Source organism: Falco cherrug, chromosome 18 (assembly GCF_023634085.1).
Source record: "Falco cherrug isolate bFalChe1 chromosome 18, bFalChe1.pri, whole genome shotgun sequence".
NCBI lineage: Eukaryota > Metazoa > Chordata > Aves > Falconiformes > Falconidae > Falco > Falco cherrug.
The window spans coordinates 4,116,898-4,144,349 of record NC_073714.1 but is presented as its reverse complement, the minus strand read 5'-3'; the positions used below and the strand labels follow the sequence as shown (position 1 = coordinate 4,144,349).

The following is a 27,452-nucleotide window of genomic DNA, read 5'->3' as shown; positions in this document are numbered from 1 at the left end:
AAAATGGGTTAGGAATATTTTGGTTACATGATACCCATATCATCTCTGGGACGCTTTCCGTTTTTTGGGGGAATTTATTTACTGTTGGTTTTGGAATTTTGTGATTAAAGGCAGATTGCACCAGTTGATTGTTGAGACAGAATGGATAAGGATGTTCCCATATAATTAAGGCAGGAGGGGGGGAAAAAACCTCAGATGCTATCCCATTTTGATGAACACATGATGTCTTGGTTGAGATTACTTGATGGGTCTTTGCACACTTAAGTGACAAACTTGTGTCATAGAAGATACCACAACCAGCTGTGGCTCACAGACAGGCTATCCTCACAGGGAACAACAACAACAACCACCAAAAAAAAGAAATGAAGGAATGATCTGGAAATTGCTCCATCTTTAAGGCTCTCCTTTAATGCTGAGACTAGCATGCAGGGAGGAAAAATTGTACTTGCAGCAGCATTTAACAGTTTTGCACTGGGTACAAGCAGGACTGCTCAGCTAAGCAGTGCCAGCAGCACGTGGCTTGGAGACCTTGCCACTGCTAGCAAAAGTAATTGCAACCCCCCTCTAAGCACCCCAAGGCCAGGGAGCAGAATCCAGTAGATTCCTCTTTGCTCCAGAAGTGTGGGATAGGGCTCTTCAGTATTAAACCAGCTCAATTATTTGTTACGTTACAGGAATTTTTTCCCCCATCACATTCAATTCAAGCTTGCTTTCTAAATGAGGCCACCACAGAAAAACTTAAGCAGCTTTTTAACCCACACAACCATGTTCCTGTTCAGGACCGAGCACCAGCCTTCAGGGAAGGGATCTGAGCTGGGAAAAGAATCACCAGAAGCGCCACGTTTTCAGTATTGACCTTTATTGAGCAAGAACTGCTGTGACTTTTACATCAAACAACAAAAGGTTGCGTACTGTGCATGTCAACTAGGTTCTCCCATGAGCAAAAGTCCACCCTAATCGCACCAGTGAGGTAAACATAATTATTTATAAGTAGCTTTTTTTTTTTTTTTTTTTTTTAAGGCTAGGAGAGTTCTGGTTCTCATGAATATTCTATTACTGTTTTCTGTTTGGTTTTTGGCTCAGTTGGTTCTTTGCATAATACATCTTAAGTCATTCCTCAGATATGTCCCTCCAACAGCTCTGGAAATTCAAAAGCTTCCTTTGCACATTTCATCTCATGCACTATTATTAGTATTATTTTTTTTTTTTTTTTAGATCCCCAAGCTCTGTGGAGGGAGTACATCTTGAGCCTGCATGCATTCCCCCCCCCTCCCCCATATTGCACAAAAAAGTAAAATACTGTGTGTCTGGAGCCTCCATGAGAGAACCCGTTCTGCTTTGAAGCCGTCACTCACATGCATTTTGCAGCTGTCATATGGCTTAACCTTTTGCACCAACCCAAGCTCTTTAATTTTTTTTTAAATTTAGCTATGATTTATTTTATTCGGTCTCTTTAATCTCTTTTACTACAGCATGTGAAGTAACTTTCTCCACTTTCTTGGTGGACACTAATTTCTCCTCAAAGCTTTCTTCATGTTCCTCTACCTTCTGAGTGACTGTCACCGACTTTGTGATATATGTGGTTGTACTGTCCCCACCTTCAGTGATTTTCTCGGCTTTTTTGGTTACCACAATTTTCTCACCCTTATCATCAATCGGGCTCACATCTAGGCCATTGGTGACAACTCCCTTGTCTTCCTCCTCAACCTCCTTCCCTTTGGATTCCTCCGCTTCCTTCTTCTCCTCCACCTCACCATTCACTGCGATGTCTTCTTTCCTGGACTCCTTCTCTACCTCTGCGCTAATTTTGGTTACCTTTTTGACAGTGATGGTCTCCTCCACCACAGCCTTTTCGTCTTTGACCGGGGAGGCCGGCTTCTCTGGAGAACGAGGCTTCTCTGGAGTCGCCGGCTTTTCTGGGGAGCGGGGCTTCTCCGGGCTCGCCGGCTTTTCGGGGGAGCGGGGCTTCTCCGGGCTCGCCGGCTTTTCGGGGGAGCGGGGCTTCTCCGGGCTCGCCGGCTTTTCGGGGGAGCGGGGCTTCTCTGGCGTTGCAGGCTTCTCTGGGGTCACTGCTTTCTCTGGGGTCGCAGGCTTCTCCGGCGTCGCAGGCTTCTCCGGGGTTGCTGCCTTGTCTGGAGAGGTTACCTTTGGTGTCGCGGGCTTCTCCGGAGAGGCTGCTTTCTCCTCCTCCTTGGCTGGTTTCTCACCACCTTTCTCCACCTTCGGTTCTTTTCCTGCTTCTGCAGCTGCTTCTTTCTGGACAGCCTTGGCCGGTTCTGTTACAGGGGACTTAGGGGGCGATTTTGGGGGGGACTTTGTGGGAGGTGTTTTGACCTTCTCTACCTTTGCTGCTACCTCCTCAGCTTTGCCCTTGGGCTCAGCTTCTTCCCCCTCTTCCTCAGCCTCCTCCCCTTCTTCCTTCTCCTCTATTTCTTCTTTTTCAGAACCTCCTTCTTCCGCTGCATCGGATTTTGCAGCTTCTTCTTCCTCTGCTTCCTCTTCCTCCTTCTCTTCTTCCTCGGGTGCAGCCGCTTGTTCTGCAGCGGCCTTCTCCGAAACAGCTTCTTCCTCCACAGCTGCTTCTTCTGCCTTTTCTTCCTCCTGTTCTTCTTGCTGGGCCTTGGCTGCCATTTCTTCCGCAATAGCTGCCAGGGCATCTTCCATTTCAGACTTTTCATCCTCTACCTTTGTCTCTTCAATGATTTCTTCTACAAACTTGTGCTGGACCTTCAGCTTTGGTGGTTCAATTTTTGTTTTCTGGATTTTAGTGGATGCTATTGTGACAGATGGTTGTCTGTGTGTGAATATGGGACCAGTAATGCTTCCAGAGAAGGCACTGAATCTTGTCTCTTCGCCCTCCAGTAGCTTCCTAAGGGAATCGGGAGGAGAACAAAAAAAACAACTGAGCATAGAAACCCAACGTAAAGGAACAGCTATTAGAATGTTTCCCCATCAGCAGGATGAAGCCAGTTTGTACATGGAATATGCTAGAGCTGATCAGCATAATCCATCGCTCATAGCCCCAGTTCAGCTTTCATTGAATCCGCTCCTTTGCGAGATTCATACGCAGCAAACAGCTTTTAGCTTGGTTTGCATGTGAGGAGCATGAAGACCTTTAGCCTATCAGTTGAAACTCATCCTTAATGTCAAAAAACTTCATTATGGCTTAAGCCAGCATAGAGTATGGCAAAATAATTAACTTCATAAGACTTATTACAACTTGGGCAAACTGAGAACCTGGCCACAACATTTGATTTGGGTCTGTGTCAAGACATTCAAAGCTAATTAGAGCGTATGTCCTAGTTCAACAGCGTGGGCATCCACCTTTCTCATATGAAAACCAGACAGACTTCTGTTCGGCAGACTTTGGCAGCAGCCAGCTATAGACCCTAGGGTACCTGTGTGTTTGCCTGAGCGACCTCAGGAATTCCAGCAGATCTGGAGACAGGGTTTTTTGGTTTTACTTTTCTATTCAAATACATCTTTTTCATCTAAGCCTGTGACCCAGAAAAATCAGCAGCTCTCTGATGAGAGTTCTGAAGTGATGCAAAGGAGAAGAAAAAACCTGCCAGGTGATGGCAATAGCAAGCAATGTTCCTGCTCCAGATTAGAGCAGATGCCTTTAAAGGAAAGTTCAGCAAGAAAAGCAAAAAAGTGTTTGTGACAAGTGGATTAGCGCTCCCTGCTTGAAACCATGATCAAGCAAGCACACTGTCTCTCTCAAGTGATAAAAGGGAATTCAAGTGACAAGCACCACTCGCTTGGCATATGCAAAGCAAATGGGAATTAAAAATAAACTTGTCTTTTGCTGCTGCACCTTCCGCTTTCATAAACAGGGGCAGCACGCGGCAGCAGGGGGCTGCTGCACTGAGTCACGCTGCCCTGCGCCCACTGGGCTCTTCGGGAGCCAGTCCCTAATGACCTCGGGCTCCTGATGGCAAACACTCCCTGGCTCCACGCAGATTTGGGAACAGCTGTAATAATTTAGTCAAGCTCTAGTTTTACTCATGTTCACTGCTTGTGGATCTGTGTAAAGCTTCCCAAGCCAGCAGCAGCCACAGCACTATTAATATTCCAGGCATGTCTGCAGTGGTCCTACTGTACCTGTATGCAGCAATTTCAATATCCAGGGCCATCTTGACATTGAGGAGGTCCTGGTATTCCCTCAAGTGACGAGCCATTTCCCACTTTGTCCCTCTAAGCTCGTTTTCCAGCTGATGAATCGTGTCCTGCAACAGAGATGCAGAAAACCCCCTGAGACACAGGCAGGGGCTTCACCCCGACATGGAGCAGGAAAAGTTCTCCAAAGGGACTTCCCCACACTCTTCCCACCCTGCTGGGAGGTGGGATTAGGACAGCTCCCCCCCCCAGCAGCCCCCCCCCCCCAGCACACCCACATCCCCGGTACCTGGTAGGTGGTGAGGTCGTTGTTGTGGCGCTCCTCGATGTCGCTCAGCTGCCGCTCCAGCGACTCCTTGGTGCCACGCACCGACTCCAGCTCGATGCTCTTGGACTGCAGCTGCCGGCGGTACTCGGCGATCTCCTCCTTGGCGGAGCGGATGGCCTCCTTGTTCTGCTCGGCCGCCTCCGTCAGCTTGGCATAGCGGCACTTGAACCACTCCTCGGCCTGGTGCATGTTGTGGTCGGACTGGCACTCCAGCTGGGCGCGGATCTCCTTCAGCGCCGTGGTGAGGTCGGTCTTCAGGTAGTCCTTCCTCTCCACCGTGGCGTGGGACGCCTGCAGCTGCGCCAGCAGCTCGGCCACCTCCTCCTCGTGGTTGCCCCGCAGGAAGGCCACCTCGTCCTGCAGCGACTGCACCTTCTTGTCCAGCTCCGCCCGCATCAGCGAGGCCTCCTCCATCTCCTTGCGCAGGGCGCGGATGGTGGCCTCCGTCTCGTCGCGCAGCCGCGCCTCATCCTCGAAGCGCTCCCGCAGGCGCTGGATGTCCTCCTCGATGTGCTCCGAGTCCAGCTGGATCTGCGCCTTCTCGTGGCTCACCTGCTCCAGCGCCCCGCGCAGCTCCCGCAGCTCCTGCTCGTAGGCATCGCTCAGCTGCGCGCGCCCGGCGTGCTTCTGCCGCAGCGCCGCCAGCTCCGCCTCGATCTCCTTGTTCTGCTGCTCCAGGTAGTGCACCTTCTCGATGTAGCCGGCGAAGCGGTCGTTCAGCCCCTGCAGCTGCTCCTTCTCGTTGGAGCGGCTCAGCTTCAGCTCCGCCGCGCCGTTCAGCAGCGAGGACTGGCTCAGCTCCAGGCTCTCGGCGGAGCTCAGCACCGTGGAGCCGTAGGCGGCCCGCGGCCCCCCCAGGTTGGGGCGCTTGTAGGAGGAGGACACGGTGCTGCCCGAGCCCCGCGACCACGACTGCGAGCGGAAGCCGCTGGACGGGGAGGCGCTGGCGCGGCTGTAGGTGGCGCGGGTCTCGGTCACCCGGCGGTACGAGGGGTTGCCCAGGGGCTCCATGGTGTAGCTCATGGCGGGGCACTCGGGGGTGGCGGGCGGCGACGCGGCGCTGCTCCGGCCGCCGCCGCCCCTTATATAGCGCCGGCGGGCAGCGGCGGGGCGGCCCCGCACACGTGTACGGGGGGCGGCCCCCCCGGCCCTGCCCCCGCCCCGCCCCCCGCCCCGCCCCCGCCCCTGCCTCGCTCCCCCCCCCCCCCCACTTCCTCGCCCCCGCGCCCCCCGCCGGGGCCCGGTGCCTGAGGCGCCCCCCGAGCCCCTTCCCCCTTCCCCTTGCTCCCCCTTCCCCCTCTCGCCCCCTCTCCCTTCGCGCTGCCCCTCCCCCCCCTTGCCCCGCGCCCCCCCTTCTCTCTGCCCCCTGCTCCGCCTCTCCCTTCCCCTGCTTCCTCCCTCCTGCCCCTGCTCCCCTCTGCCCCCTTCCCCAGGCCGGCACCCTCTTTCCTTCTTCCCTTCCCTTCCCTTCCTTTCCTTCCTTTCCTTCCTTTCCTTTCTTTCCTCTCCTTTCTTTTCTTTTCGTTTTTTCTTCCTTTTTTTTATTCGCTTTTATTTCTTTTATTTTCTTTCTCTTCTCCCTTTTATTTTTTTCCCTTCCTCTATCTTATTCCGCTCCCCTTCCTGCCCCTCCCCTCCCCGCTGCCCCCGCCCGCAGCGGCCATGGCGGAGCGGACGCGGCGCCCGCAGGGTAGGGCCGGGCCGGGCCGGGCCGGGGCCGGGCGGCTGCAGCACCACGGGCAGCTCCCGCGGGCGGGGGTGGGGGGGGGGATGTGGGCAGCGGCGGCGAGCGGGGGGCGAGCGGGGGGGCGAGCAGGGGGGTCCCAAGCCGCGCCCCCCCCCAGCCCCTTCCCCAGGCGGGGGCTGACATCTGAAGGTCAGGGGCGGCGGGGGGGGGGGGGGGGGGGCTGGGGGCGCGGCGAGGGGATGGGAGCGCCCTGCCAGGGCTTCGCCTCCCTCTGGAGGGGGGACACACACAGGTGGGGGGGGGGGGGTGTCTGCATCAGGATGCGGCCGTTGCGGTGCTGGAGCTGCCGGGCAGTGAAGAAGAGTTTGAGACCCCCCTCCCCGGCACCCAAAATCCTTGATTTTGAGTCTTCTTTCCCCCTCTCTTCTCCTCCCACCCTCGCATGTTAATGTAACGCTTGCTGCATTGCTTAGAAATAAATCCTCCTCCTTTGAAACCTCGTTAAAAAAATGATGTTTACATGGTACCGTATACTTTGCCTGGGTCGCGTTCCAGCGACTAGGTGCCATCCAGACTTTGAACGGCTCCTGGATGGATTACGGTTACATAGGCGCTTGATTAGCAAGCTGCAAAGAAAAAAAAACCCAAAAAACCAACCCAAAGCACAACCCCCCAAACTGCTGGAAAAAGCCCTGCTACAGCTCCCATCGCAAAGCAGAGGGATGCTGAGGGGGGAGATTTTAACTCCCCGTTTAGAAAGGTGCTGGAAAGGGTCAGCCTGTGTGCAGCAGACTGTGAATTTTTAAGCAGATGATCCTGTTAACAAGCAAAATCCTGCTCAAAAATTGCCTTCTTGCCTTGAACCTGGGGCAGACAGCTGCTGGGTTTGATGCCGCTGTGGAGAGTTGGGGAAGTCTGAGGGACAGGGTTAAACTTTGCAAACCACATGGAGCAGCATGGTACCTCTGCTGGCTCATTAATATGATGCTGTCATAGGACTGCAGCACTGCAGTCAGCGGAGAAGTCGGAATGATCCGAGATATCTGCTGAACTGGATGTGCAAACACGGGCGCTTGCATCCACCGCTTAACCCCTCTGGAGTTCTATATGACAAACGTGGAGAAAAGGGTTTGTTATAATTGAAGCAATCACAGATTCTAAATCTGTTCCATTAATTTTGCCAAGAGTTTTGTCCGTTGGCAAAAAAGCATCCCTTTGGATTTAATGGGAAGTCCAAACAAAACTACTGTCTATTATGGCATTGCATTTTGTTTCCGTTCAGGGGGAAAGATATGCTGCGGTCTGGTTTATTGCTGCTTTTTTTTTTTTCCCTGTTAAGTAAAGACTGGGAGGGGGGAAGAGATCGTGGTTTTATACATATGGGAAACTTATTGTAAAAGAAGACATATGGTTAACAGAGCTGCTTGGGAGTCTTTATTATCCTCTCAGTCTTCTGAAAACAAGTGAACGGTGTTGAACAGCAAGCAAGGAGGGGCATGTTGAACTTTGTGATACAACTCCCTTTCATTAAATACCTTGATGGTTTTAAATCCATTTACCCAGTGTGCAAAATAAATCGTTGCTTTAGAATCAAACTGTGATTAGCGTTTGACTATTTAATGTGGAAATTCAAGCCATGCAAACTTTTACAGCATACAGTAATTGTCATAATGCACATTGATTACCTTAAAAATCAGGATGTTTAGATAAGAAAAAGTTTGCATTCACAGGGGCATTCACAAGCAGGAATCCTTCTGAAATAAAATGCATTGTTTTAATTTAATGCACATTTTTGCAACGGTCAGTTCTGCTCTGTAATGAGATGCAGATGGACGGTACTCCTGCTACGTTACCCTGAAGGTGATCTGAAGGTTAGAATGAGTCAGGGAAATCAGTTGCCTTGTTTCTGATGAGCAACTGATCCCTTTTTTCCCTTCTATCCATACCCACTTCGGAGACTTGGAAATGCAGACTAATATTTTTGCTTATAGAGAACTTTTTGCCTGAAAGTTTAACAAACAAGCATTGCTACTCCGGAGCAAACAGCAACCTGATGTCTCAGGCTTTGAAGCAGAAGAAGGGAAGGAACAGGCACTCCCAGAGATTTGAAAAGCAGCAGCATGGATTTTAATCTTGATTATACATTATTGACAAACCTGCATTACAGAAATACTATAGGAGGATGAGACTGAGTTCTGCAGCTTCCTTAAAAAAAAAAAAAAAAAAAAAAGGAAAGAAAATACAGAAGGTGGAGTTGCACAACAGTCTGACTGCTTCCAGATAAAGGAGTTCAAAAAAATATGCAATGATATTAAATTAACACGAATATCTTTAAAAAAATAATAGCATTGGATGTATAGGAGAAAAAGGGGTTGGGGGCTGGGCAGGTTTATGCTATAGAGAGACAGCAGAATGAAGGCGACTGGGCAGATTATACAATGCAGTTGGTTGGAACTATTAAAATATTATTTACCAGCTTAAAGGGGGTTTCTCTTGGTAAGCAGCTGCCTGTTTGTCATATAAGCCTGATCTAAGCTTAAGCAATTTAAGCCTGAATAGGTCCTAGTGCTATCCATGCAGAGGGCAAACAGTAACATCAGAAGGAATTTTGTCAGAGTATAAAAAAAAAAAAAAAAAGAGTAAGGAAAGCAGGATTTGGTCCACTTTCTCAGTTCTACACCACCAAGAGATGTAAATTGGCGTGACTCTCCAAGCTGAGGAAGTTATATCAATATATGTCAGCTGAAGACCTTGACGTCCTAGAACCTTATTTCATCACCATCAACTTATAATAAATAATGGCCCAGATAATCAGCTGGTGTAAATTGGTCTCATTCCAGCAGAGTCAAGAGAGCAAGGACGGGCGCTGCAGTCCGGCTGAGCATACGTCCTAATAATATTTATGTAGCGACAGCTACGGAAGGAAACACTGAGGTTTATGCACGGAGGGCCTAATCCTGTACGGTGCTGGATGCTTCTTGAAAAAGGCTTAAGGACCTCAGTTCCTAAGCGAGCCAAGCAGCCACCGCAGGATTGGGCCATCACATGAACGAGCAGGGCTGGTGCCCAGCGTCGTGGGAAGCTGAACCTTAGAAAGGATTTACTTGGTTGGTTTGTGCAATTTTTCAGAGCTGGAGATTTGAAATATCATATTTGGGGGTGGGGGGTGGGGTTTAATCATAGCTTGGCATGATCATTCACAAATCACCCTCAGCATCATTTGGGGACAGCGGGTACCATGAGGGAGAGGATGCAGCGGAGGGGAGGGGATGGAGCCCTGGGCATTTCACCACCGTCTGTCCCAGACTTGCTGGGAGCGGTGGCGTGGCTGGGGGGTCTAATGCAGCTCCACCAGGCTGATTGCCAGCGTGCCACAGCATAAAGTGCAAAGTTCCTACTGGAAAATGCTCGTGCTTTTCATTTTCTTTCTGTTCTAAACTGGACTTCCTCAAGACAGAACGGTAACACAAGAACATTTTCCCAGCATGTCCCACTTTTCATCACTCCCAGCCAGCCAGTGGACGTATTTCAGGACCTTAAACCAAACACTTTCAGACACTTGCATTATTTCCTCATGCAGAAATGCTTTGTGTTGCATTTGAAGACAATGAATTTCTGAAAACACACTCCTAAAGCAGCTTTTGTCTTCGATTTACTGGCGAGTGAAAAGTTCTTGCAAATTCCTAGAGATGATCACTGAGCTCATTGCTGCTTTCGCTTCCTCGGTTTCATTTGCTGCAAGAGCAGTTAAACACACAGACCTTTCTGTGCCAATACCAAGAATGATTTCTCAGCTACAAACGTACTTCAGACATTTACTAACTGGAAGCTGATCATTTACTGTACCACCTACACTTTTCAGCGGTGTTTTCCTTGGGTTTTTAAATCGCTGCATTGCACTGATTTTGTAACATCTGTAACGCAACATCCTCTTCCACGGCCGCCTCCTGCCTCGTTTCAAAGGGCCAATTCTTTAGCTTGGGTGGGTTCACACAGGTGTGGAATGCCGGATTACTCCATGAAGGATTTAGCCTAGAGTCTCATGATTAATAATAGAAAACTATTCAAGAAGGGTTTCAGATCCCACTGTAGATTCCAGCAGCTTTCTGTGGTGCTGTACGGGATGCTGGCACGCACTCCGGTGAGGTGGAAGGCCTTGTGCCTCCATCTCCGTGACAGCTCTTCATGGCTTTGATTTGCAACAAATTTATTCAAGCAACACAATGAATCCCCCGCCAGCAAACCCCTTGCCCATGCTGCTTGAATTGGATGTTGAAGTCCATTTCCACCGCTTCTTTAAACAACACTTTGACCAATTAACGGGGGGGGTGTGATGAACTTACCACGTGGAAAGTAGATTCAGCACAGAAACCAACTGTGACCCTTCTTAACGACGATGTTTCTGAGCCGATGGCCGTGTGCATTAGGCAGATGTGAGAAGGCTTGGTTCCTACCAGGGAATTGCATTGTAGATTCTTGGATCAGAGGAGCCAAAAACTGTCAGAGCAGAAATAAGGCTGCCTAGAACAGCTTTTGTTTAGGTAGAAGGAGTCTGGAGGTAAAGGTTGTAATGAAACAGAGTCAGAAGCAAACTGGCACCTACTCAAGAAAAGGACTGAGCTTCAGTGAAGGCACTGAGCCTCAGTTTCCCTTCTGGTACTGTCCTTCTGTATCGGCAGCTGGATGCACCTCTGCTACTGTGGCCCTTTTATTATTGGTTTTTTATTTTTATTAAGATCCTCCGGCTGCATGTCAGGAAACATTGAAAAGAATGTAGCAGCTATAAGACCGCTTTGATAACTTCAATCATAACGATGCTTAGTGCCTTTCTGTTAATATTACCATCTTGTAACCACAGTAGTGCCATTGCCCCACAGCCAGCTTCATCCAAGCACCTCAGCAGAGTTAACTTGGCTGCCAACTGGGAGGACTGGATCCAGGTGGAGCATAAAGGAGCATGGAGAGTGTCCCGATGCTTCTGATGGCTGTTCAACCCCAGCGAATACCCAACACAGCCTCTGATGAGACTGAAAGTACTAATTTATCCCTGGATTGGAAAAAAAAGAGTGCATAACAGAGACACACCTGTGGAGTGTACATGGTTTTAAACTGGTTTTGGTGGGTTGTTGCCACTCAATTTGTCAGAAAGAACTGACTCTTGTTGCTGGGGGGGTGCACGATGGGGGAGCCAGGGTATTGCTGGACACTGTATGCCTGGGGTTGGGATAGCATCGGGTCTGGACATCCCAGCTCAGGTCCGTTAGCGTAGATCGCATTGCCTGTTCGCTTCAAATCCAAATCAGAGTTTCTTGCTCCCGTGACACACTACACGCTGAATTTCACATGTGACATCTTCCAAAAGCCACGGCTCTCACAGGGATCCTGTGCTGCTGAGGTATCACAGCCTGTGGCACCCTGTCGCCTGTGGTGATGGTTCTAAATGGTAGGATTAGCAGGATGGCAGAGGAGCGAGATGGGAACATATACTGATGTTCTCTGATCAATAGGCAGGATGTGGTTGATTTCAGATTTTCTGGTCTCTCTTGGAAAATTTGCATTCAAGGTATTAAATCACCCGATTCTGCCTTCTGTAGAGCTGGCCAATTCAGGCACTGCAAAGGATCAGCTCTGAGCCACAGCCCAGGCAAAGAAAAACCTGGATTTAATTGGCTTGGATGAAAAACGAAGGAAGTACCGTGGCTTTGTTCCCTCGATGCTTCCACACTCTGCTTGGTTTTATGGCTCACTGGTCATTTTTCCTACGTGTATTGTCTGATGTTTCAAACTGAACTATCCTGCAAGCTGCCATCCGGAAAATGGCAGAGGTCAGGGTAGCAATCTTTCAGTGATAAAGCGATCAAAAATAGCTCTTCCTACCTCGTTTTGAGAGGCTTTTCACTACCCTTCTATTTCTAAAAATATAACTTCGAAAAGTGACTGCAGCTCTTCCTTTCATGACCACTTTCCCTGGAGCCGTCCGTGCCCTATGACAATGCTGCCACGGGGCGAAACTATCTCCAGAGTGCTGCTTCCCAGGGAAAACGGGTCAAAATTAGTGCAGGCTGGAAATGGGAGAAAGCTAGGCACAGCAAGAGCTAACCTGGACATCGGTCATCACAACACACACGTTGTGCTAGCAGTTAGAGGCATTATGGGGATAGAACCCCCACTTTTCAATACAGAGGCAGCACACGATGAGGGGGAGTCGCCAAGGAAGTGATGTGCAAACCACACCTACATTCAGGATCAATTTTTCCAAATACCTCCCCCCTGGAATAGCTTGCTCAGGGTATCCTGGGCCTGACACATAACCCAAACCCGGTGGATTTTAACACGGCAAAATTGCCGATGGTGCAGATAGGCTGAGAGCTCTGGGTGGCACCTGGGCTGGGAGGTGGGGAGCTCTCGGGCATGTTGAAAGCAAACATAAATCACTGTTGCTCCGCTAATTCCAGAGAGATGCCCACATTTGCTTTAGTTGGGAATAAACCCTAAAATCTATGAGGATTTATGCTCATAATGCGTGGACCTAATCTGCAGGCAGTTACCAGACGATATATGGCAGCTGTTAAAACGAATTTGTTTGTGGGCTTGGCTCCCCCGTATGCATTTGTTTATCTTCTCTCTTTACAATCCCTGTGTTCTTGCTTTACCTTGGTCCTTATTACGCACAAAGCAGCAGCTGCCTCCTCCTCCTTCCCCGCAACTTTTGACTTCTCTTTCTTCTATTGACTTGTTTTTAATTGAGGGGAAAAAAAAAAAAAAAAGCACACTTCAATATGGATGGTTCTTATTTCTAAAATAAAAAGGCCTGATACAAGGAAACATGTTCTCCCTGCTAGTCTAATTTGTATCTAGGTTAATTGCTCTCATGCTGGATGTTTAATTGATTTGTGTAGAGAAAGCCAATGAAAAGCCGCAGCTCGGTGACGGCTCTACACAACTGCAATGACTCCTTATTTTTCTATTTAATTAGTGCTAAAGGAAGAGTCTACCTTGCAGACGGCTCCTGAGATCTCTGAGCATTATTTAATTTATTATTTAGGTACGGTATTATTTAGGTGCTGTATATAAAGATAGTTTATTTTTCTGATGTAGACCTCTACAGTAAATTGAACAGAGCTGAGGAGGTTTTTCAGGTAAGAATGTTTTACAGCAAAATTAAGAAGGGACCAGTAAAGGAGTCCTGCCTGGAGGACTCACCTTGTGCGAAGGCTTTGTGGGTGAAAAATCTGAGAATTTCTTGATAGGAATTATCAGTTTGGCCAAGGAGCTCAAAGGAGCCTGGGCAACCTGGACATTCTGCTTTTCTTTGGATGGCGATAGCACGGTGGCATTTCATCCCGTAGGACTTCTTGCTGTGTATCAGCCAGATCTCTGCTTATCAAGATCATGAGCGCTGCTTGACCTGGGTACGGAATCATGGGGGTGGGCTTGCTTTGTAAGATGCTCCTCATGCTTTTCAAGCTACATACAGAAATTTCAGCTGCTTTTTGGCTGGAAAATCAGTTCAATTTCTGCAGTCTTAAAGCATCTACAGAATATTCTTAGTAGAAATAACTATAAGCTGATTAGGAGGGAAGCAATAAATCCAAATCAAATCGAATCGTGTGGACACTCACAGTAGGAAAATCAATAATTTTAGTAATATATTTTGCAAACTCATTTTATTGTAAATATATATATACAGCTTCTTTGAAGTCTTGCTTAAACAGGAGCTATAAGTCTTCCTTTTTGTCTGAAGGTCCTCAGCTGGAGTAAAATTCGATTTTAAAAGCAACGGTGTCCATTTGTATCAGGTCAAAGCTGGAGTGTAAGAGCTTGCACTCATCCAGGCTGCGGAGGCCATCCCTCCTGAAGGGGTGAAGTAGAAGAGAGACATCTATAGGGAGCTGCCTGTGGCAGTTCTGAAATGATTCCATAATGTGATGTAAAAATGGAAAAAAAACAAAGGTAATTTTTAGTGCTTTTTTTTTTTTTTTTTTTTTTCTTTTTTCTTTTAAATCGATGCCTTTTCTGGACAGCTGTACATTTTATTATATCAGTGACTACTCAGTCTGTGATAAGACAGGAGCTTGTTTTCCATTTGGAATGGAAGGAAAGGTCATCAAAAATGTGTTTTTCTAAATTTTCCAGCATATAATGTAATTCTATATTCCTTGAAACAGTGATATTCATTGGAGTCCTGTAGACTTTTCATTGCTCTGAGACTCCAACGTTTCTGCTTTGTAAGTATTTGTCTAGCTGCTCCTCTGTCAGCATGTTCACCGCTCAGGCGTCTTTCTTCCTTACCCCCATTAAAGGTGAGTGTGAGGAGGACCTGCAGGGGGAGAAAAGATATCAATATACAGAAATTTAAATGACCTTCACTAATGCTGTGGTCACAGTGACGCCGCAAGACCATGACATGCAAACCTGGTGGATTTTGCTGCATTGCTTTCTTGTTAATTTTTGACCTTCAAATTAGCATTCTCTCCCATTAGCTGGCTCCATTTCAATTAAATGCATTTAGCAAACACCTTAAGAAAAGAATGTAAAAGTTATCAGCCGTAAATTTCAAGGTCAGAATATTCCGCATAATTATCTGAAATGCTCCTTGCCTCGGCAGTGCAGGTTATGCCTGAAACTTTGTCAGCCCTAAAGTCTGTAGGTTTTAGAATTAAAAACCAAAGCAAACCAAACTCTCCCAACCCACCTCTTAACCTGATTTGCTCAAATAGCCAGTGGGAATTACTTCATGTTTGTGGAGAATGAGAAAGCTTTATCTAATAATCTCATTTCTTCTGAGATGCCATCGTCTGCTCCCTCTACCTCCATGCATCCATTTCCCCTCTGTCTCCGCCTTGCAGTGACCTCTCCACTACGGTGCCAGTAGCCCAGACTGCAACAAACTTCTTCCAGCAACTCACGCTGTTTTTTCTACTCATTTCCCCCCCTACTGATCTTTTTTTTACCTATTTCAAAGCAATGCCCTCTCCTATCAGTGGCAGAAACAACATCCGTTCTGTAGATGCTGCTGTCCCCTCTTCATCCCCCATAAAGTTTCATCATGTCTTACTGCTTTAGCTGTGTCCGATGGTTATAATTCCGTAACACGGAGCAGAGATGGTGCTGCGGTCCCACTTTATAGAACATTCCACCCAGCCTGACCATGATGACCTTTCTCACCTTGGCCCACCCATGGCTCTCCCTGGCCCACAGCTCTCCTGGACGTTTCCTCAGCAGGGTATCGATTGCTGGAGCCGGGCAGGCAGCAGGCACGGACCGGGCAGCCTTGCACAGCTTTTCCTCCCAGCAGGACTCCATGGGAATTTCCCTAGGGTCAGACAGTGAGATTTCGCTGGGGTTTGAACGACACTTCCCATCAACAAAACTCACCGCTGATCTGATTTTGCGCTGCCATCCATCAGTCTCCTTAACTAGCTTCCCCCCCCCCCCCCCCCCCCCCCACTGTTCAGAAGCTTTTTCTAAATGAAATTTAGAATGAAATCTAAATCAATTCTGCTATCACTGTCATTTGGGGAATGCGATCTTTGCACGTGATGTTGTTAGAGGCATTAATGCGATGTCCCAGCACTGGCGCTAATGTACCAGGGCTGCGATGCACCATGCCGTGCCGGGAGCAGCCACGGACGGGACCGCCGTTGGCATTGGGGATCAGAACAGGCTCGTCCCACTCATCCCAGGGAAAGTCAGGAGTGACTTTCTGCCCTTGTCAGGAGTGACACGCTGCAGAGCCGCAGTGGAAAGAGAACAGAATCCCAGGGGTCAGCTGCTAACGTCAGTGGTGCTGGTGCGAATGAGAGCAGCCTCCTGCCCAGGCGGCTTCTTCCAGGAGCGTGGAAACCTGGTGGCTCAAGGGTACGGGCAGAGAGGTGTGCCCTCGTTAGCCCCTAATGAGAAGGAAGGGAATGGAGTCCACCTTTCTAAGCCAGGCTTGGATGAGGACCTCAGCCCGGACACACCACACAGTTTACCTTGCCCAGCTTGCCTCCCTCTTTGTTCCCACCGCAGCCCTCTCCTCCCCGTCGGCTCTCACTCCCCAACGCTGCCGCTCGCTCTGCACTCCCACTCCCACTCTGCACTCCCACTCCTGCTTGTTACTCACTCGGCTCTGTGAAGAGCGAGTGCCTGTTGCTGCGTGTGGGGGACCTGACTCACTCCCTGCCAGCACGATTGTGCTGCGGGGGGAGCAGGGGAGTGGGGAGCATACCTGAGCCCCCCGAAAATGATGCTGGCAGCACCAGAGGCACCAACCTGGGGGTCTGCCTCAGCAGGGACAGCAGATTATGGCCAGTTCTATGGCCCGCAGCGCTATGCCAGCACCCAGGGCCACCCTGCCCCAGCCGCTGGTGCTGGAGCTGGAAGCAATGCCGGCTGGTTGTGCGTGCACAGGTGAGTCGCATCCTCCCTGTGTTTTGCCTGTGAGGGGGAAGTGGTACCTGCTCCATGGCAGCACCCACCGTGGGCTGTAATTTGGCCTAATTGTGGGCTTCATCCATCCGGGCTGTGGGTGTAGTTTGTGTAATCCACGGCAGATTATTTATGTGCATGGTGCAGAGTAACTGAACCTGCTTGTTCTCCTGTGGGACGCTGAACTTTTTCTCCCAGTAGCTCTTATTTCAATAACTTGTTAATTCTTGTTAATAAAGCCTTTACTCCAGGAATGAGAGGTAGGATGGTTTGTAATGGCCGAATACGGCCCCTCGTTCCACCTCAGCCACTTGCTCACCAGGGAACCGTGGCTGCAGCACTTCGTCTTGCTGTGCTTCTGGCCCTGCCTCATGAATATGGAGATAATGAAACTAATGAAACCGTCTTTGTTGCAATGCATTTGAGATCCACCGATGAGAATTACCAGATAAAAGGGAGATGTCTTTTGTCATCTCTCAGTAATGAGAACAACTCATGTATGAAATGCTCTGCTTGACGTTGTAGCTCGGTCTCGTCTTCACCCCCTACGATAAAGTCAATTTGACTCTCTCTGAGTAGGGGCTGCAGAACTGGCTGCCACGCTCGTGTCCATTTGGGTGATTAAATGCCTTTCAATAAACCAAGGATAACTAAACGTGCTGTTATTAAAACAGAAGTTTATGGGCTGTAACGGGCCATCATTGTGCAGGCAGAGGTCCTGCTGAGTTCATCAAGACTTCCCTGCCCGGCGTGACAGGGCAGGGGAATGGCCCGCTGGCTCTCCTCTGTTTGCTCCTCCGACCTTCCTCCGGGAACGGAGCTGTCTCAGAGACAAGCACCCACATGGTCTGATGGCTGCCTGGGCTGGAAAGCAGCCTGTACCTATGCCATTCGCCTATGCTCCATGCAATATGAAAAATGAGAAAAAACTTTCACTGTTATCAGTTTTATTAGCCACACCGACAACCCCAGCAATTGTCCTTTGGAAGAAATGCTGCTTCTCCGTCATCCCCCCAGAGCTGCAACTGGGTTGCGCATCAGAGGTGCTGCCTTTTGCATCCCTTGCTTATAGAACTACACCAGTGCAGCTGCGAACACAGACTGGTGTTCCCAGTGCTTCCCAGCTTACTACAAAAATGATTACCGGCTCCATAAAATAATGTCCCTATTGAAAAAAAAAAGCTTTTTCTTCTCCTGCGTATTTTGGTAACGGTATTACATCACCCGCACTGCTCCCACCACAAGTAGGGGTGAACAGACGTCTTGTTACTTTACAGGAAAAAAAAAACCCAGTATAGAAAATCTATACTGAAAATACAGGTTCAGTATAGCTTCCAGCTGGCCCCAAGAAATTGCAGCTCTGTTATTCTGCATTCCCAGCAGTGCATCGCTGCCCCGGAGGCTGCCGAGTTAATAACTCCACTGCACAGCATCCAACAAAGTAATTTGTTTACTCTGGTGTGGTGTATTTATTAGATCTTAATGTTCTCCACCTCTTTGCTAAACCTAATTATAGCAATATTACAAGAAAGTTCTCACCGTGAGTTTAGTGGTTTTGGAAACTTTTGTAAAAGGGGGGTGAACAAATTTGTTGGATCGAGTTTTTAGCAGATTTCCATCACAAGCTGAAACATCCCTTCTAGTCCCTGATTTTAATTGTTTCAGCTAATTGTGTGAACAGGTCATTAAATCAAAAGATGCAATACGAAATTTTTCTGTCCAGATGAAAAGCTGTAATGAAAAGCCAATGATTCTCATCGGTCGGCTGGCTTCCCTGATGCTTTGTCCTGGTCCAGGCTGGTCACAAGGAGAAATAGCTCTGGGATTAGCGCCAAAGCATTTTGCTTTTTCTAAAAAAAGCCTCATTAGCATTTTGTGTTGGTCAGGTCGGTTGGTTTCACACTTGAAGGCTGTGCCTGCTGCTCTCAGCTCCCGGTTGTGACCACCACGCTTGTACGGCTTTGGTTTTGCCCTGGATCCTGTTTGTAGGAATAGATTGATGGGATTTCCTTAGTGGCTGGAGGAATCCCCAGCCTCTTTCCTGACTGTTCTTGGCGCTGCCCTTAATCCCACACCTTTTGCCATTAACAAGAGAGAAAAAGGGAATGGCTGGCATCATTTTAAGCATTGCCTCTGTCCTTGGTGCAGCTGTGGTCCTCTCCACGTGTGTCTCCGGTGGAATCCCTGGGCAGCCACCCTTAACCTTCAAATATGAATGCCAAGAACTGCTTTTCCGCTCCCCCCCCCCCGCCCCCCTTCTGAAGAAAGGGTTTGATTCTTTTCAGATCATTATTTTTCACCCACAGGAACTGCATTGCCTTCTTTAAAGACAGAAAGGAAACATCCTACGTGCCAGATCTTCTCTTCATTTGCAGTTTTTAACATCCTTGCACTCTAGTGAAGAATGTCTTTTAATGAGGATGAAGCCGGTTGGAAAGCAGTGTGAAAAGGATGGAGACAGGCTCATTTGGAGCAGCTACGTGTGATAACTCTGTGTGTAGGGGCTCGATATAACCTTCAAATGCTGCTCTGCGGTAGCAGAGGGATATTCTGGAAGTAGAAATGGAATCTAGTTTCTTTTCCAGAGCAGCAGTCAACAGGTTCCAAAGGGCAACGAAAAAAATGAGGTGCTTTTGAATTTTTTCTTTCTGAATAGATGATGTGTGTGAGATCAGCAGTGACAGATGAGGGGGGGTTGGGAAGAGCCCCTGGTGCTGGGTGAGCTCTCCTTCCATGGGAGCCAGCGCCAGCCTGAGCATCGCATCCCACCCCTGGAGCCTCTGGGATTTCCACGGCAAAGCACTGCTCTCCTGTGTGAGTGAGGGGCTGCCCATCCCTGCAGGAAAACAGGTGACCTGACACGATGCCACGCTCTTGGGAAGGTTTTAAAAGCACTGCCTTGCTTCTGCGTGCCTTTTATTACACCACAGAGCAGCACGTTCCTCCCTCTGAATACCGTGTTCATTTTTTAATCTGTACTTCAGGGTAGCTAAATGGCACGTGTGCTGGTAAAGCCCCTGCAGAGGCCACCGTGGTTGGAGATTTGTTTCCCAGACGAGACATTCCCCTCAGCCGCGCATCCCAAACCTCGTGCACTCGATGGAGATCTCAGGGATAAGGGACTTGACCCAGTCCAACCAGTAAACCAGCACCCGCAGCCTGAACCTGGATGGGGTCCTGTGGTTCACCCTGCTTGTCCTCACGCTTTGCTTGCCCCCTCCTCTTCTCATTCCTATTTCCTACGCCTTTATTAACCTCTCCCGACATAGTTCCCTTTTCAGAGCAATTTTCTCTTGCTGAGTCATTTCCATTCACTACAGGTAATTGTGCTGCCTCCACGGAGCGGTCTGGAAGGGTTTATTGCCTGTGGTTCAGGCTGGGTGATTTTGGAGCAAACGGGGTTCTTCGTGCGGCTGGTTGAAAAGCAGGATTAAATTGTGCTGGCAAAAGGATTGCTCTGCCTAAAAGCAAGAGCCAGAGAAGTTCACGGAGCAGAAATGTGTTCTGGCAGGAGGACGGCATCCTGCAGGAGCTGACAGGGCGGGTGGGCTTCAGGCTTCAGCCTTGACCCGAGGTTGTGCCCAACAGCTTTAGCTGAGAGATGGGATTTTATTTCTGTGTGACACACCAGAGGAGCCCAGTTGCTGGGAGGGTTTGAATTCCCTACTCCCGCTACCTGGAGACATCTCCTTGTATCAAGTTGTTTTAAGGCAATTTATGTTTAACACCAAAATAACTAGGTTTTATCTGTAGAAGGGGAGTAGGGAATAAATAAATAAAATTTTTTTTTTTTTTTAAAAAAGACCTTTTTCCCAAAGTTCAGGTCAAGGGATACCCCCAACATCAAAAAAAAACCACTTGATGCCTTTCTATAGCTTTGAGTGTTGCTGTCACTGGGGACATACGGACTCCTCTCCCTCTCCGTGTCTCTGCGGGTGTCAGCCTGAAACGCTCGGGGAGCCAGACTCGGCGTGAGTCAGCAAGGCAGCCTGTGCCGGAGCTGCTCCTTCCAAAAACTGCGGCGACTGCCTGATGAATTAAACATGTCCAAGCATTCATTTCATCGGCGTGCTCGCCACCAGGCTGCTTTCGAGGCTTTTTTTTCTGTTCCACCTTCAGAAAACCAGAAAGAAACTGGGAAATCCTTGCTGTGCAGTTTGTGAACGTGGAAGTTACAGGGAAACGGGGATTTCAGAGCAGAGGCAGCCACATGCAGAGATGTGCTGGGGCGGGGGGGACGGGGTGAACATATTCTTAAATTCCTGATTACAGGAGGGGATTTTATACATTTTATCCTTAAGAAACTGGGAAAAACTCCTGAACAGCTGAGTGGTGCTGCTGCGCATCTTAAAGACATCTGTGAATCAGAAGATGGGGAGAAGGGAGGTGTGGAGGATGTTCTGGATGATAATGGATGCCTAAGTGATAATGGGCTTGAATGATAATTAATGTTAATGGATAGCATTTGTATGTACTGCAAAGAACATGTTCTGGAAGACAGATACAAAAATAGATACTTTTTTTTTTTTTTTTAAGACATGAAATTTTAAACTCCCAAGACTAGACATCAGAGCTACTATGCAGTTATTTTATGCATTTTATCTACGGGAAAGCCTTGCTTTTTAGAAGCTTGTGGGGACTGGGAAATGTGTGGCCTATTTTTTTTCACATCCTGACAAATGAGGGATGCTCCATCTACCTGGCAGTGTCAATAGGCGGATATGGCTAAAATTTTTACTTCTTTTTTTTTGTGTGTGTGCATTGAAATCCAGCAACAAATGTGATCAGAGCCAGAATAATAAATGAAGTAAAGAGCTGTTGTATAGAGGGTAGGAAATGTCAGGGAGGAGGGAGTAACTAACAGCTGTGAGGAGAGAATGAGTAAAATGAGGTTGCGTGACTGCGAGTACTCATGGGTTTGCATCTTTCTGGCAGGGCTGGTTGTGCCGCTTTCTCTCGGAGCGGTGCCCTGAGGATTCATCCTGGGGAAGGATCAAGGGAGAGGATGGCTCAGATGGCAGATGGGGATGCTCTTGGGGTTGGAAGTCTCTGATGCAGCACTAGCCATGATTCATTACAGCAGTCGTTAGACTGGAAACATGATTTTCCCGTGCGCGGTGATGTTACCGCTCCTCAGTGTGATTGTGCTCTGGTCCCTCTGCCGGGCCGCCACCGCCGCTGGCCAGGTATCACCAGGTATTTATAGATACAGAATAATTCTTCCCTGGGCACCAGGCATGCATGGAGAGACAGAGCTGTGTGAGTGTATCACGAAATACCTCCATCTACCCTGTGCAAACACTTATTACTTGCCTTGATTTTTATTCCTTCGGTCTAGATTTATTAACGCTCACTGTATATTTTCCACCAAATATTTCATGGGTAGTAGTACCTTTCCATGAATATTCACCACCTGTATTCCAGACTAGTTCCCTTCTGTGGCGAACATTTCATTCCATTAGATTTTGCTGCCTAATGTGCAGGGCTAATGATTTTTTCAAAAGAAAAATGGCCTTCGAGTTTTATGGGAATATTATGAGGAATGGGCTTTTGTTGTCGCATTAAATTTCTCAGAACTTTTATTTCATGTAATTTTGGGAAAAAAAACAAGCTCAGGTGCTAATCATTTGTACCCTTCCTCAAGGGACTGTATGCTAGCAAGCAAGGGTGCCTATTTATTTATGGAAGGGCCACACAAACAGGGCTGAAGAGATTTATCTTTTTTTGACTGGAATACCAGGTACTGAGTGCTGGTCGCTCACACACACCATGTGCCTAAAAGAGCTTTTATGACTGTGCTGTTCCACTGCAGACCACAAGATTGCATTTCTTCCTCCCTTTCTCAGACAACCCCACCGGGGAAAAGGCACCAAGAGGTGCAGAGTCTTCCAAACACAAGAGGAAGATCACGTTGGGTTGGTGAGCTGCTATTAATACCTATGGAAATTAATGTGTGAGATAAATAATTAAGGGCTCAAGTAGTCCAGAAAAAGCAGGTGATATGAATAATGATAAAGGTCTGTTTTTCTGGTGGCTGAATCAGACTCCTTAGACCTTTTGCCTTTCTATTGATGGTTTCTCACCATTAGCATTTCAGTCCCCTTCTGCAATGACCCTAAAGACCAAAGCTTGAGATGGGATTAATAACAGTTCAGATTTAGCACCAGCTGCATTAGATGACTTCAGTTTTGCAGAGCGGACGCTAATTAAGTCCTTGGACCTGGCAACGGTAACGGCCTCCCTTCCTTGATGTAAGCAGGAATAGAATCACCTTAAATATCAGAGCGGGTGATGGATGCGTAAAGGTTGAAGCATGAAAAGCTGTTGGGGAGCTGTCAAGGCAAATGCCACAACCTGCAAGGTTTGCAGCAGTCCTGCGTCCTGGAGTCCCCCGAGGAGCAAAAATCTCTTCCACTGCCTCTAAGAGCAGCTCGCTCCAACGGCGCTCCCGAGCAGGGCTGTGATGTAGAGGCTGTTTGTAGCCCAGATGTGTTCCCCTTTCTCTCTTTTTCTCCTCCCGCAGATAGTCCCTCCTTTCTCCTGGCATGTCTCCTCGGTTCTGTTAGGGAGCCTCTGGCATGAAACCATCCCGAAAGGCAGCAGAAGAGTCTTAGCTCAGGGATGCTTGGTGGGGCACACTGCCCACCGCCCGGGCGATGGGGGGGCTGCGTACCCACCCCTGGCGAGAGCCGGCTGTAGGATGGGGTCGGTCTGCACGGTGGGGGCAGGAGGGAGCACGCGGCGATGCGGTGGGGACCGCGTGGCACTGGGGGCCGGGTGGCCCCCGCGTGTTAGCGAGGCGCTGCTCTACCCCTTCTCCTCCACGTACGAGATGTTACCGAAAGGGAAGCTGGTGTCCTAGTTTCTGCCTTTCGGTTTCTTTTCAGTGCGTGTTTTCTTGCAGGAGAGGTACAGCCCTTTCTGGGTTACCCTGCTGAAAACTCAGCGATGCTCCCGGCAGGGGATGTTACTGGCTCATGCAACGACCTTTTTCTTTTCTTCTGCTTCTCTACTACGTTGCTCTGGTGCATTAGCACTAAAATGTCTTCCTCTCCTTCCTTTCCTTCCTCCCTCCCTGTAAGAAACTCTCCTCTCTGCCACCACTATTTTTGTTAAGCTCATACGCTGTCTTTCTCTCCTGCATCTGTAGTGATGCTCAGAGCTCGGGGGACCTTTATGCTATTGCTAAGTGTGAAAAACATCACACTTAGAAGAGTGGGGCGAAAGCACACACATTTATGTATTTTTGACTCTGCCAATTAAAAAAGCACCAAGAGCAAGGACTGCTAGCTCCAAACTCCCGGTGACAGTCACAGTAACCCACTGCACCACCTCACTTGCACATGGGTCATAAAACATCAGGAAGAGGACAGACCTCCAAAGACATTGCGCCGTGATGGTGAGACCCCTATGGCTCCCTAGCAGATGCTGCCCCTTCGCTGTGGGGTGAATTTAAGCTAAAATACCAAGTTGCACATCATTTCTGGATCTGCTTCTTAGCATTGCTGGTGCCCACTGACACCAACTACTCACAGTACTTGCCTCTTTCTATTGCCTTTTTCATTGCTTAGTCTCCAAGAGTTTTAAGAGGGGGTTCCCTATCTTTAAGCCCCTTCCACGGACACAGTGGTGGAGCTAAGAATGAGAATTAGGAGAGAAACGAGACTTAAGAGTCGCATGCCCTGCCCATTAGGAAACACTTCCATCTGTTTTATGGGGAATCAGCCGTAGATCTCCAACCAGATAAGCTGTTCTGATTTCTTTTGTCAGTGCTGGCATATTTACAGTACTTTGCTGGCACACTGCTTGGGAATTACAGGCAGATCCTCTCCAGCATAGTGGGAACAGGCGCATCACAGGCTACATACTCCTGTCTAGAGGCTGTTGGCAAACCACAACTTGTAGTCAATCACGGCAGGATTTTATAACCACTTCTCCCCCCACCCCCTTCTCACATCCCTTATTTTCATCCTTGCTCTTCAAAGCAGGATGATTCACATGGTATAGTAACCTACATTTGGCTTGGCACCACTTATGGGCTATATATATAGATGACAGAGTCACCCTGTTCTTCCTCGTTGATTCATTTGGGTGGTTTGTTGGGTTTTTTCCTCCAGACGTAGGGCAGCGCTGGGTGCCCGGTGGGCTCTGAGAGGAGCTGGGAGGTTAACAGAGATGTCCAGTGTCATGGTTTTTACCTGGGGCTGGTCCAGGGCTAAGGTCACTGCTAAGGTGAGTGCCTTTTGTGGCTCTTAAAAAGGTCTGCATTTTAGAAAACCACACGTGCTCTCCTTCCAGCAGTCACCTCTCCCTGAGCTGTTTCAAATTGAGAGCCTAAAAATAAAGACAAATGAAATCCCAGTTATTCTGCAGTAGGCGGTGGGCAGCCTGCTCCCATCAGTGATGCTGGTGGCTTACACGTTTCTGTGGGGGCGTCACAGCTCTGTGGTTAGCTTTTGCACCTCTAGAACCAGACTATCCACAGAAGTACGTGTCTTTTTTCTTTTTCTTTTTTTTTTTTTTTTTTTTTGAAAGCAAACTGGCTCGGTTCCTTCTTTCATCTGAAACTGCAGGAGCCTCCTTTGTTTCAGTGACCGCCCATTGGGAAATACTGCCCTGAGCTTCGTGCCCTGATAGAAAATGACTCATTGACAGCACCGCGGAGGGAGAGAGCCCAGCTGATCTCCCCCTGTGCAGCCACCCCCCCCCCCCCCCGACAAGGAACAGCCTCGCTGCTGGGCACTCACCGGCTTGGGGAGGTGGCAGCTGTGCTGCTAAAATGGTTTATTGATGCCGGTTGTGCTCAGCCCAGGGCCGCCTGGCTCCCGGACATCACTTGCCCACAGCCTGGCCCGCACATCCTCATAAAGGCTCCACGGCCGCGGGACCCAGAGGAGGAGCGCAGGTGCTCCCCGGCCCCTCCGCCCGCTCGGCGATCGATACGGCATCTCAGGGAGGGTCTTGATGAGAAATCTATTGGTGAAAGTGATGTTTCGCTGATGGCAAGTGTGGTACCCAGAGGGATCATCAAGGGCAACTCAACCTCTGGCTGTTAGCTGGGTGATATCCATTTCTGATATGCAGAAAACACAAGATATGTATGTATAACACTATTGGATTTTTTTTTATTTCTGCCAAGATATTTAAAGTACTCAAACACAATGGCAGGTGTAAAATGACATTACTGTAGCTGAGGATCAGACCCCATGGACCCTGAGCCACTATGTGCTTCTGTTTCAGCTCTGTTACACCAGCCAGGAAATGGGGAATCGGGGACGTTGCGCCCCATCCTGCGGTCCCTGCTCACCCAACGGGCTTTGGGGGCCTGGCTCCCCAGGGTATGTCTGGGAAGGCGTCTTCCCACCAGCCCTGTGGTGTGCTGCTCATGTTTTGTATGTGAGGGGTCAAAGGAGATGCAGGAAAGGATGTAAGGAAAGCTCACAGCTCGCTCACCTTCTGCTTTCTCTGCAGGCACCTGGCGAAAGATGGATGGCTCTGTCTCGATGACACCAAGCTCTGGTTAAGGAGACTGAGGTTTCATTCTCTGTTCTGCTCAACACGTTCTTCGGGATAAACCAGAATTCTCTGCCTGTAAAATGTGGGTAACAGTAATTCTCTCCTTAGAGGGTTACCCGCAGGAGAAATGCATTAGGCAGTGTTGGACCCAGATGCCCTGGAAGGCGCTGAACCCGACTTGCTTTTCTAATGAGATAGCCCATCACAGTTTACAGTATATCACGCTCCTGTAGAAAATCACCACTTGAAATGTTACAGTATGTGCCAGGCCAAAACTTGCTCTCCTGGCTCAGTGTTTCATTGCTTGAGCAGCTTCTACCCCCTCCCGTTAATCAGAAATGCCTGAGTCATCTGCAGCACGCTGACCGCACGGAAAGCCCGGCTGTGGGACGGCTCTGGGGCTGGCACCAGCTCACATCAACTTTGTCTGCCTGTAAGTGCACGGGGGCACAGACCAATGGTTCAGGGAGAGGGTGACACAGGCACAAGACTGAATTCAAGGCAGCCGAGTGTTCCTGCCTGCCTTTCGCAGCCCGGCTCGCAGGGAACCATCTGCATCTCCTTTGCCACCTGGTGCTGAGCGCCACGTGGAGCTTGCCTTCCTTCGAACTTTATGGTATCTTGCATCAGACAAGATTTGCCCTGGCTGTACTGCTGGGGCCTCATCTTTCACTCAGTAATCGATAACCAGAGGGTCTGAGAAAGTCATTCTTCCCACCTCTGAGCCTCAGGACCCCCTGCGCAGCGCTGCTGGGGCAGTGCCTGGATGCTCTCGGTCCCTCTGGGACCTGAGACCACTGACATTATAACAACAGCTGTGCCCAAGTGAGAGGTCAGTGCTTTCAACCATCGTGAACGCCCCCCAGGCCCTGGAACAGCCAAGGGGTGGGGAAACCCCAATTCTACAAACTTTTTGATTGACTGCAGGGTTTTGTGTGCAGATCTCGATGCTATTCACTGACAATATTGATCTGGATGTCTGGAGCAGATGGGCACAGCAAGTAAGGTTTTCAGATGAATGCAGGAGACAGACCAGTGCCCTGATACCAGGGAATGACTGTCACCTCGGAACCCCCCACGTGTTTAGGGTCAGGCTCCCTGAAAGCACGAATTAGCCCGGTTCCTCTGAGGGCAGATCTGCTGGAGGGAGCAGATGCTTAGCTGGTGCAAATCAGCTTGGGTTTGCAAGTCTGTTGTGGCTCCAATGACTTCCCTGTTTTATGTCAGGGGAAGATCAAGCCCACATGGGCCAATTTCTGTGGGCTGCCAGTCTCGGTAAGCGTTACATTTTGGATCAGGCTCTGCATCTATAAACTCCTCCAGGAGGGCAGCAGTTGAGCTGCTACTTAGGAGCTGCAGCTCAGACGACACTGCCCAGCCTGGTGGCGG

At 49.0% G+C, this 27,452-nt stretch overlaps 1 protein-coding gene across 1 annotated transcript; it reads right to left on the bottom strand.

Moving 5' to 3' along the window:
* Positions 1-841: 841 nt before the first annotated feature.
* On the bottom strand, positions 842-5,520 carry NEFM (neurofilament medium chain). Its single transcript, XM_005439676.4, has 3 exons — positions 4,409-5,520; positions 4,105-4,229; positions 842-2,869 (listed from the first exon to the last, which is right to left on the bottom strand). Exons 1-3 carry the CDS (start codon positions 5,468-5,470, stop codon positions 1,441-1,443), a joined length of 2,616 nt encoding a protein of 871 aa, XP_005439733.3. The 5' UTR covers positions 5,471-5,520; the 3' UTR covers positions 842-1,440.
* Positions 5,521-27,452: the final 21,932 nt, after the last annotated feature.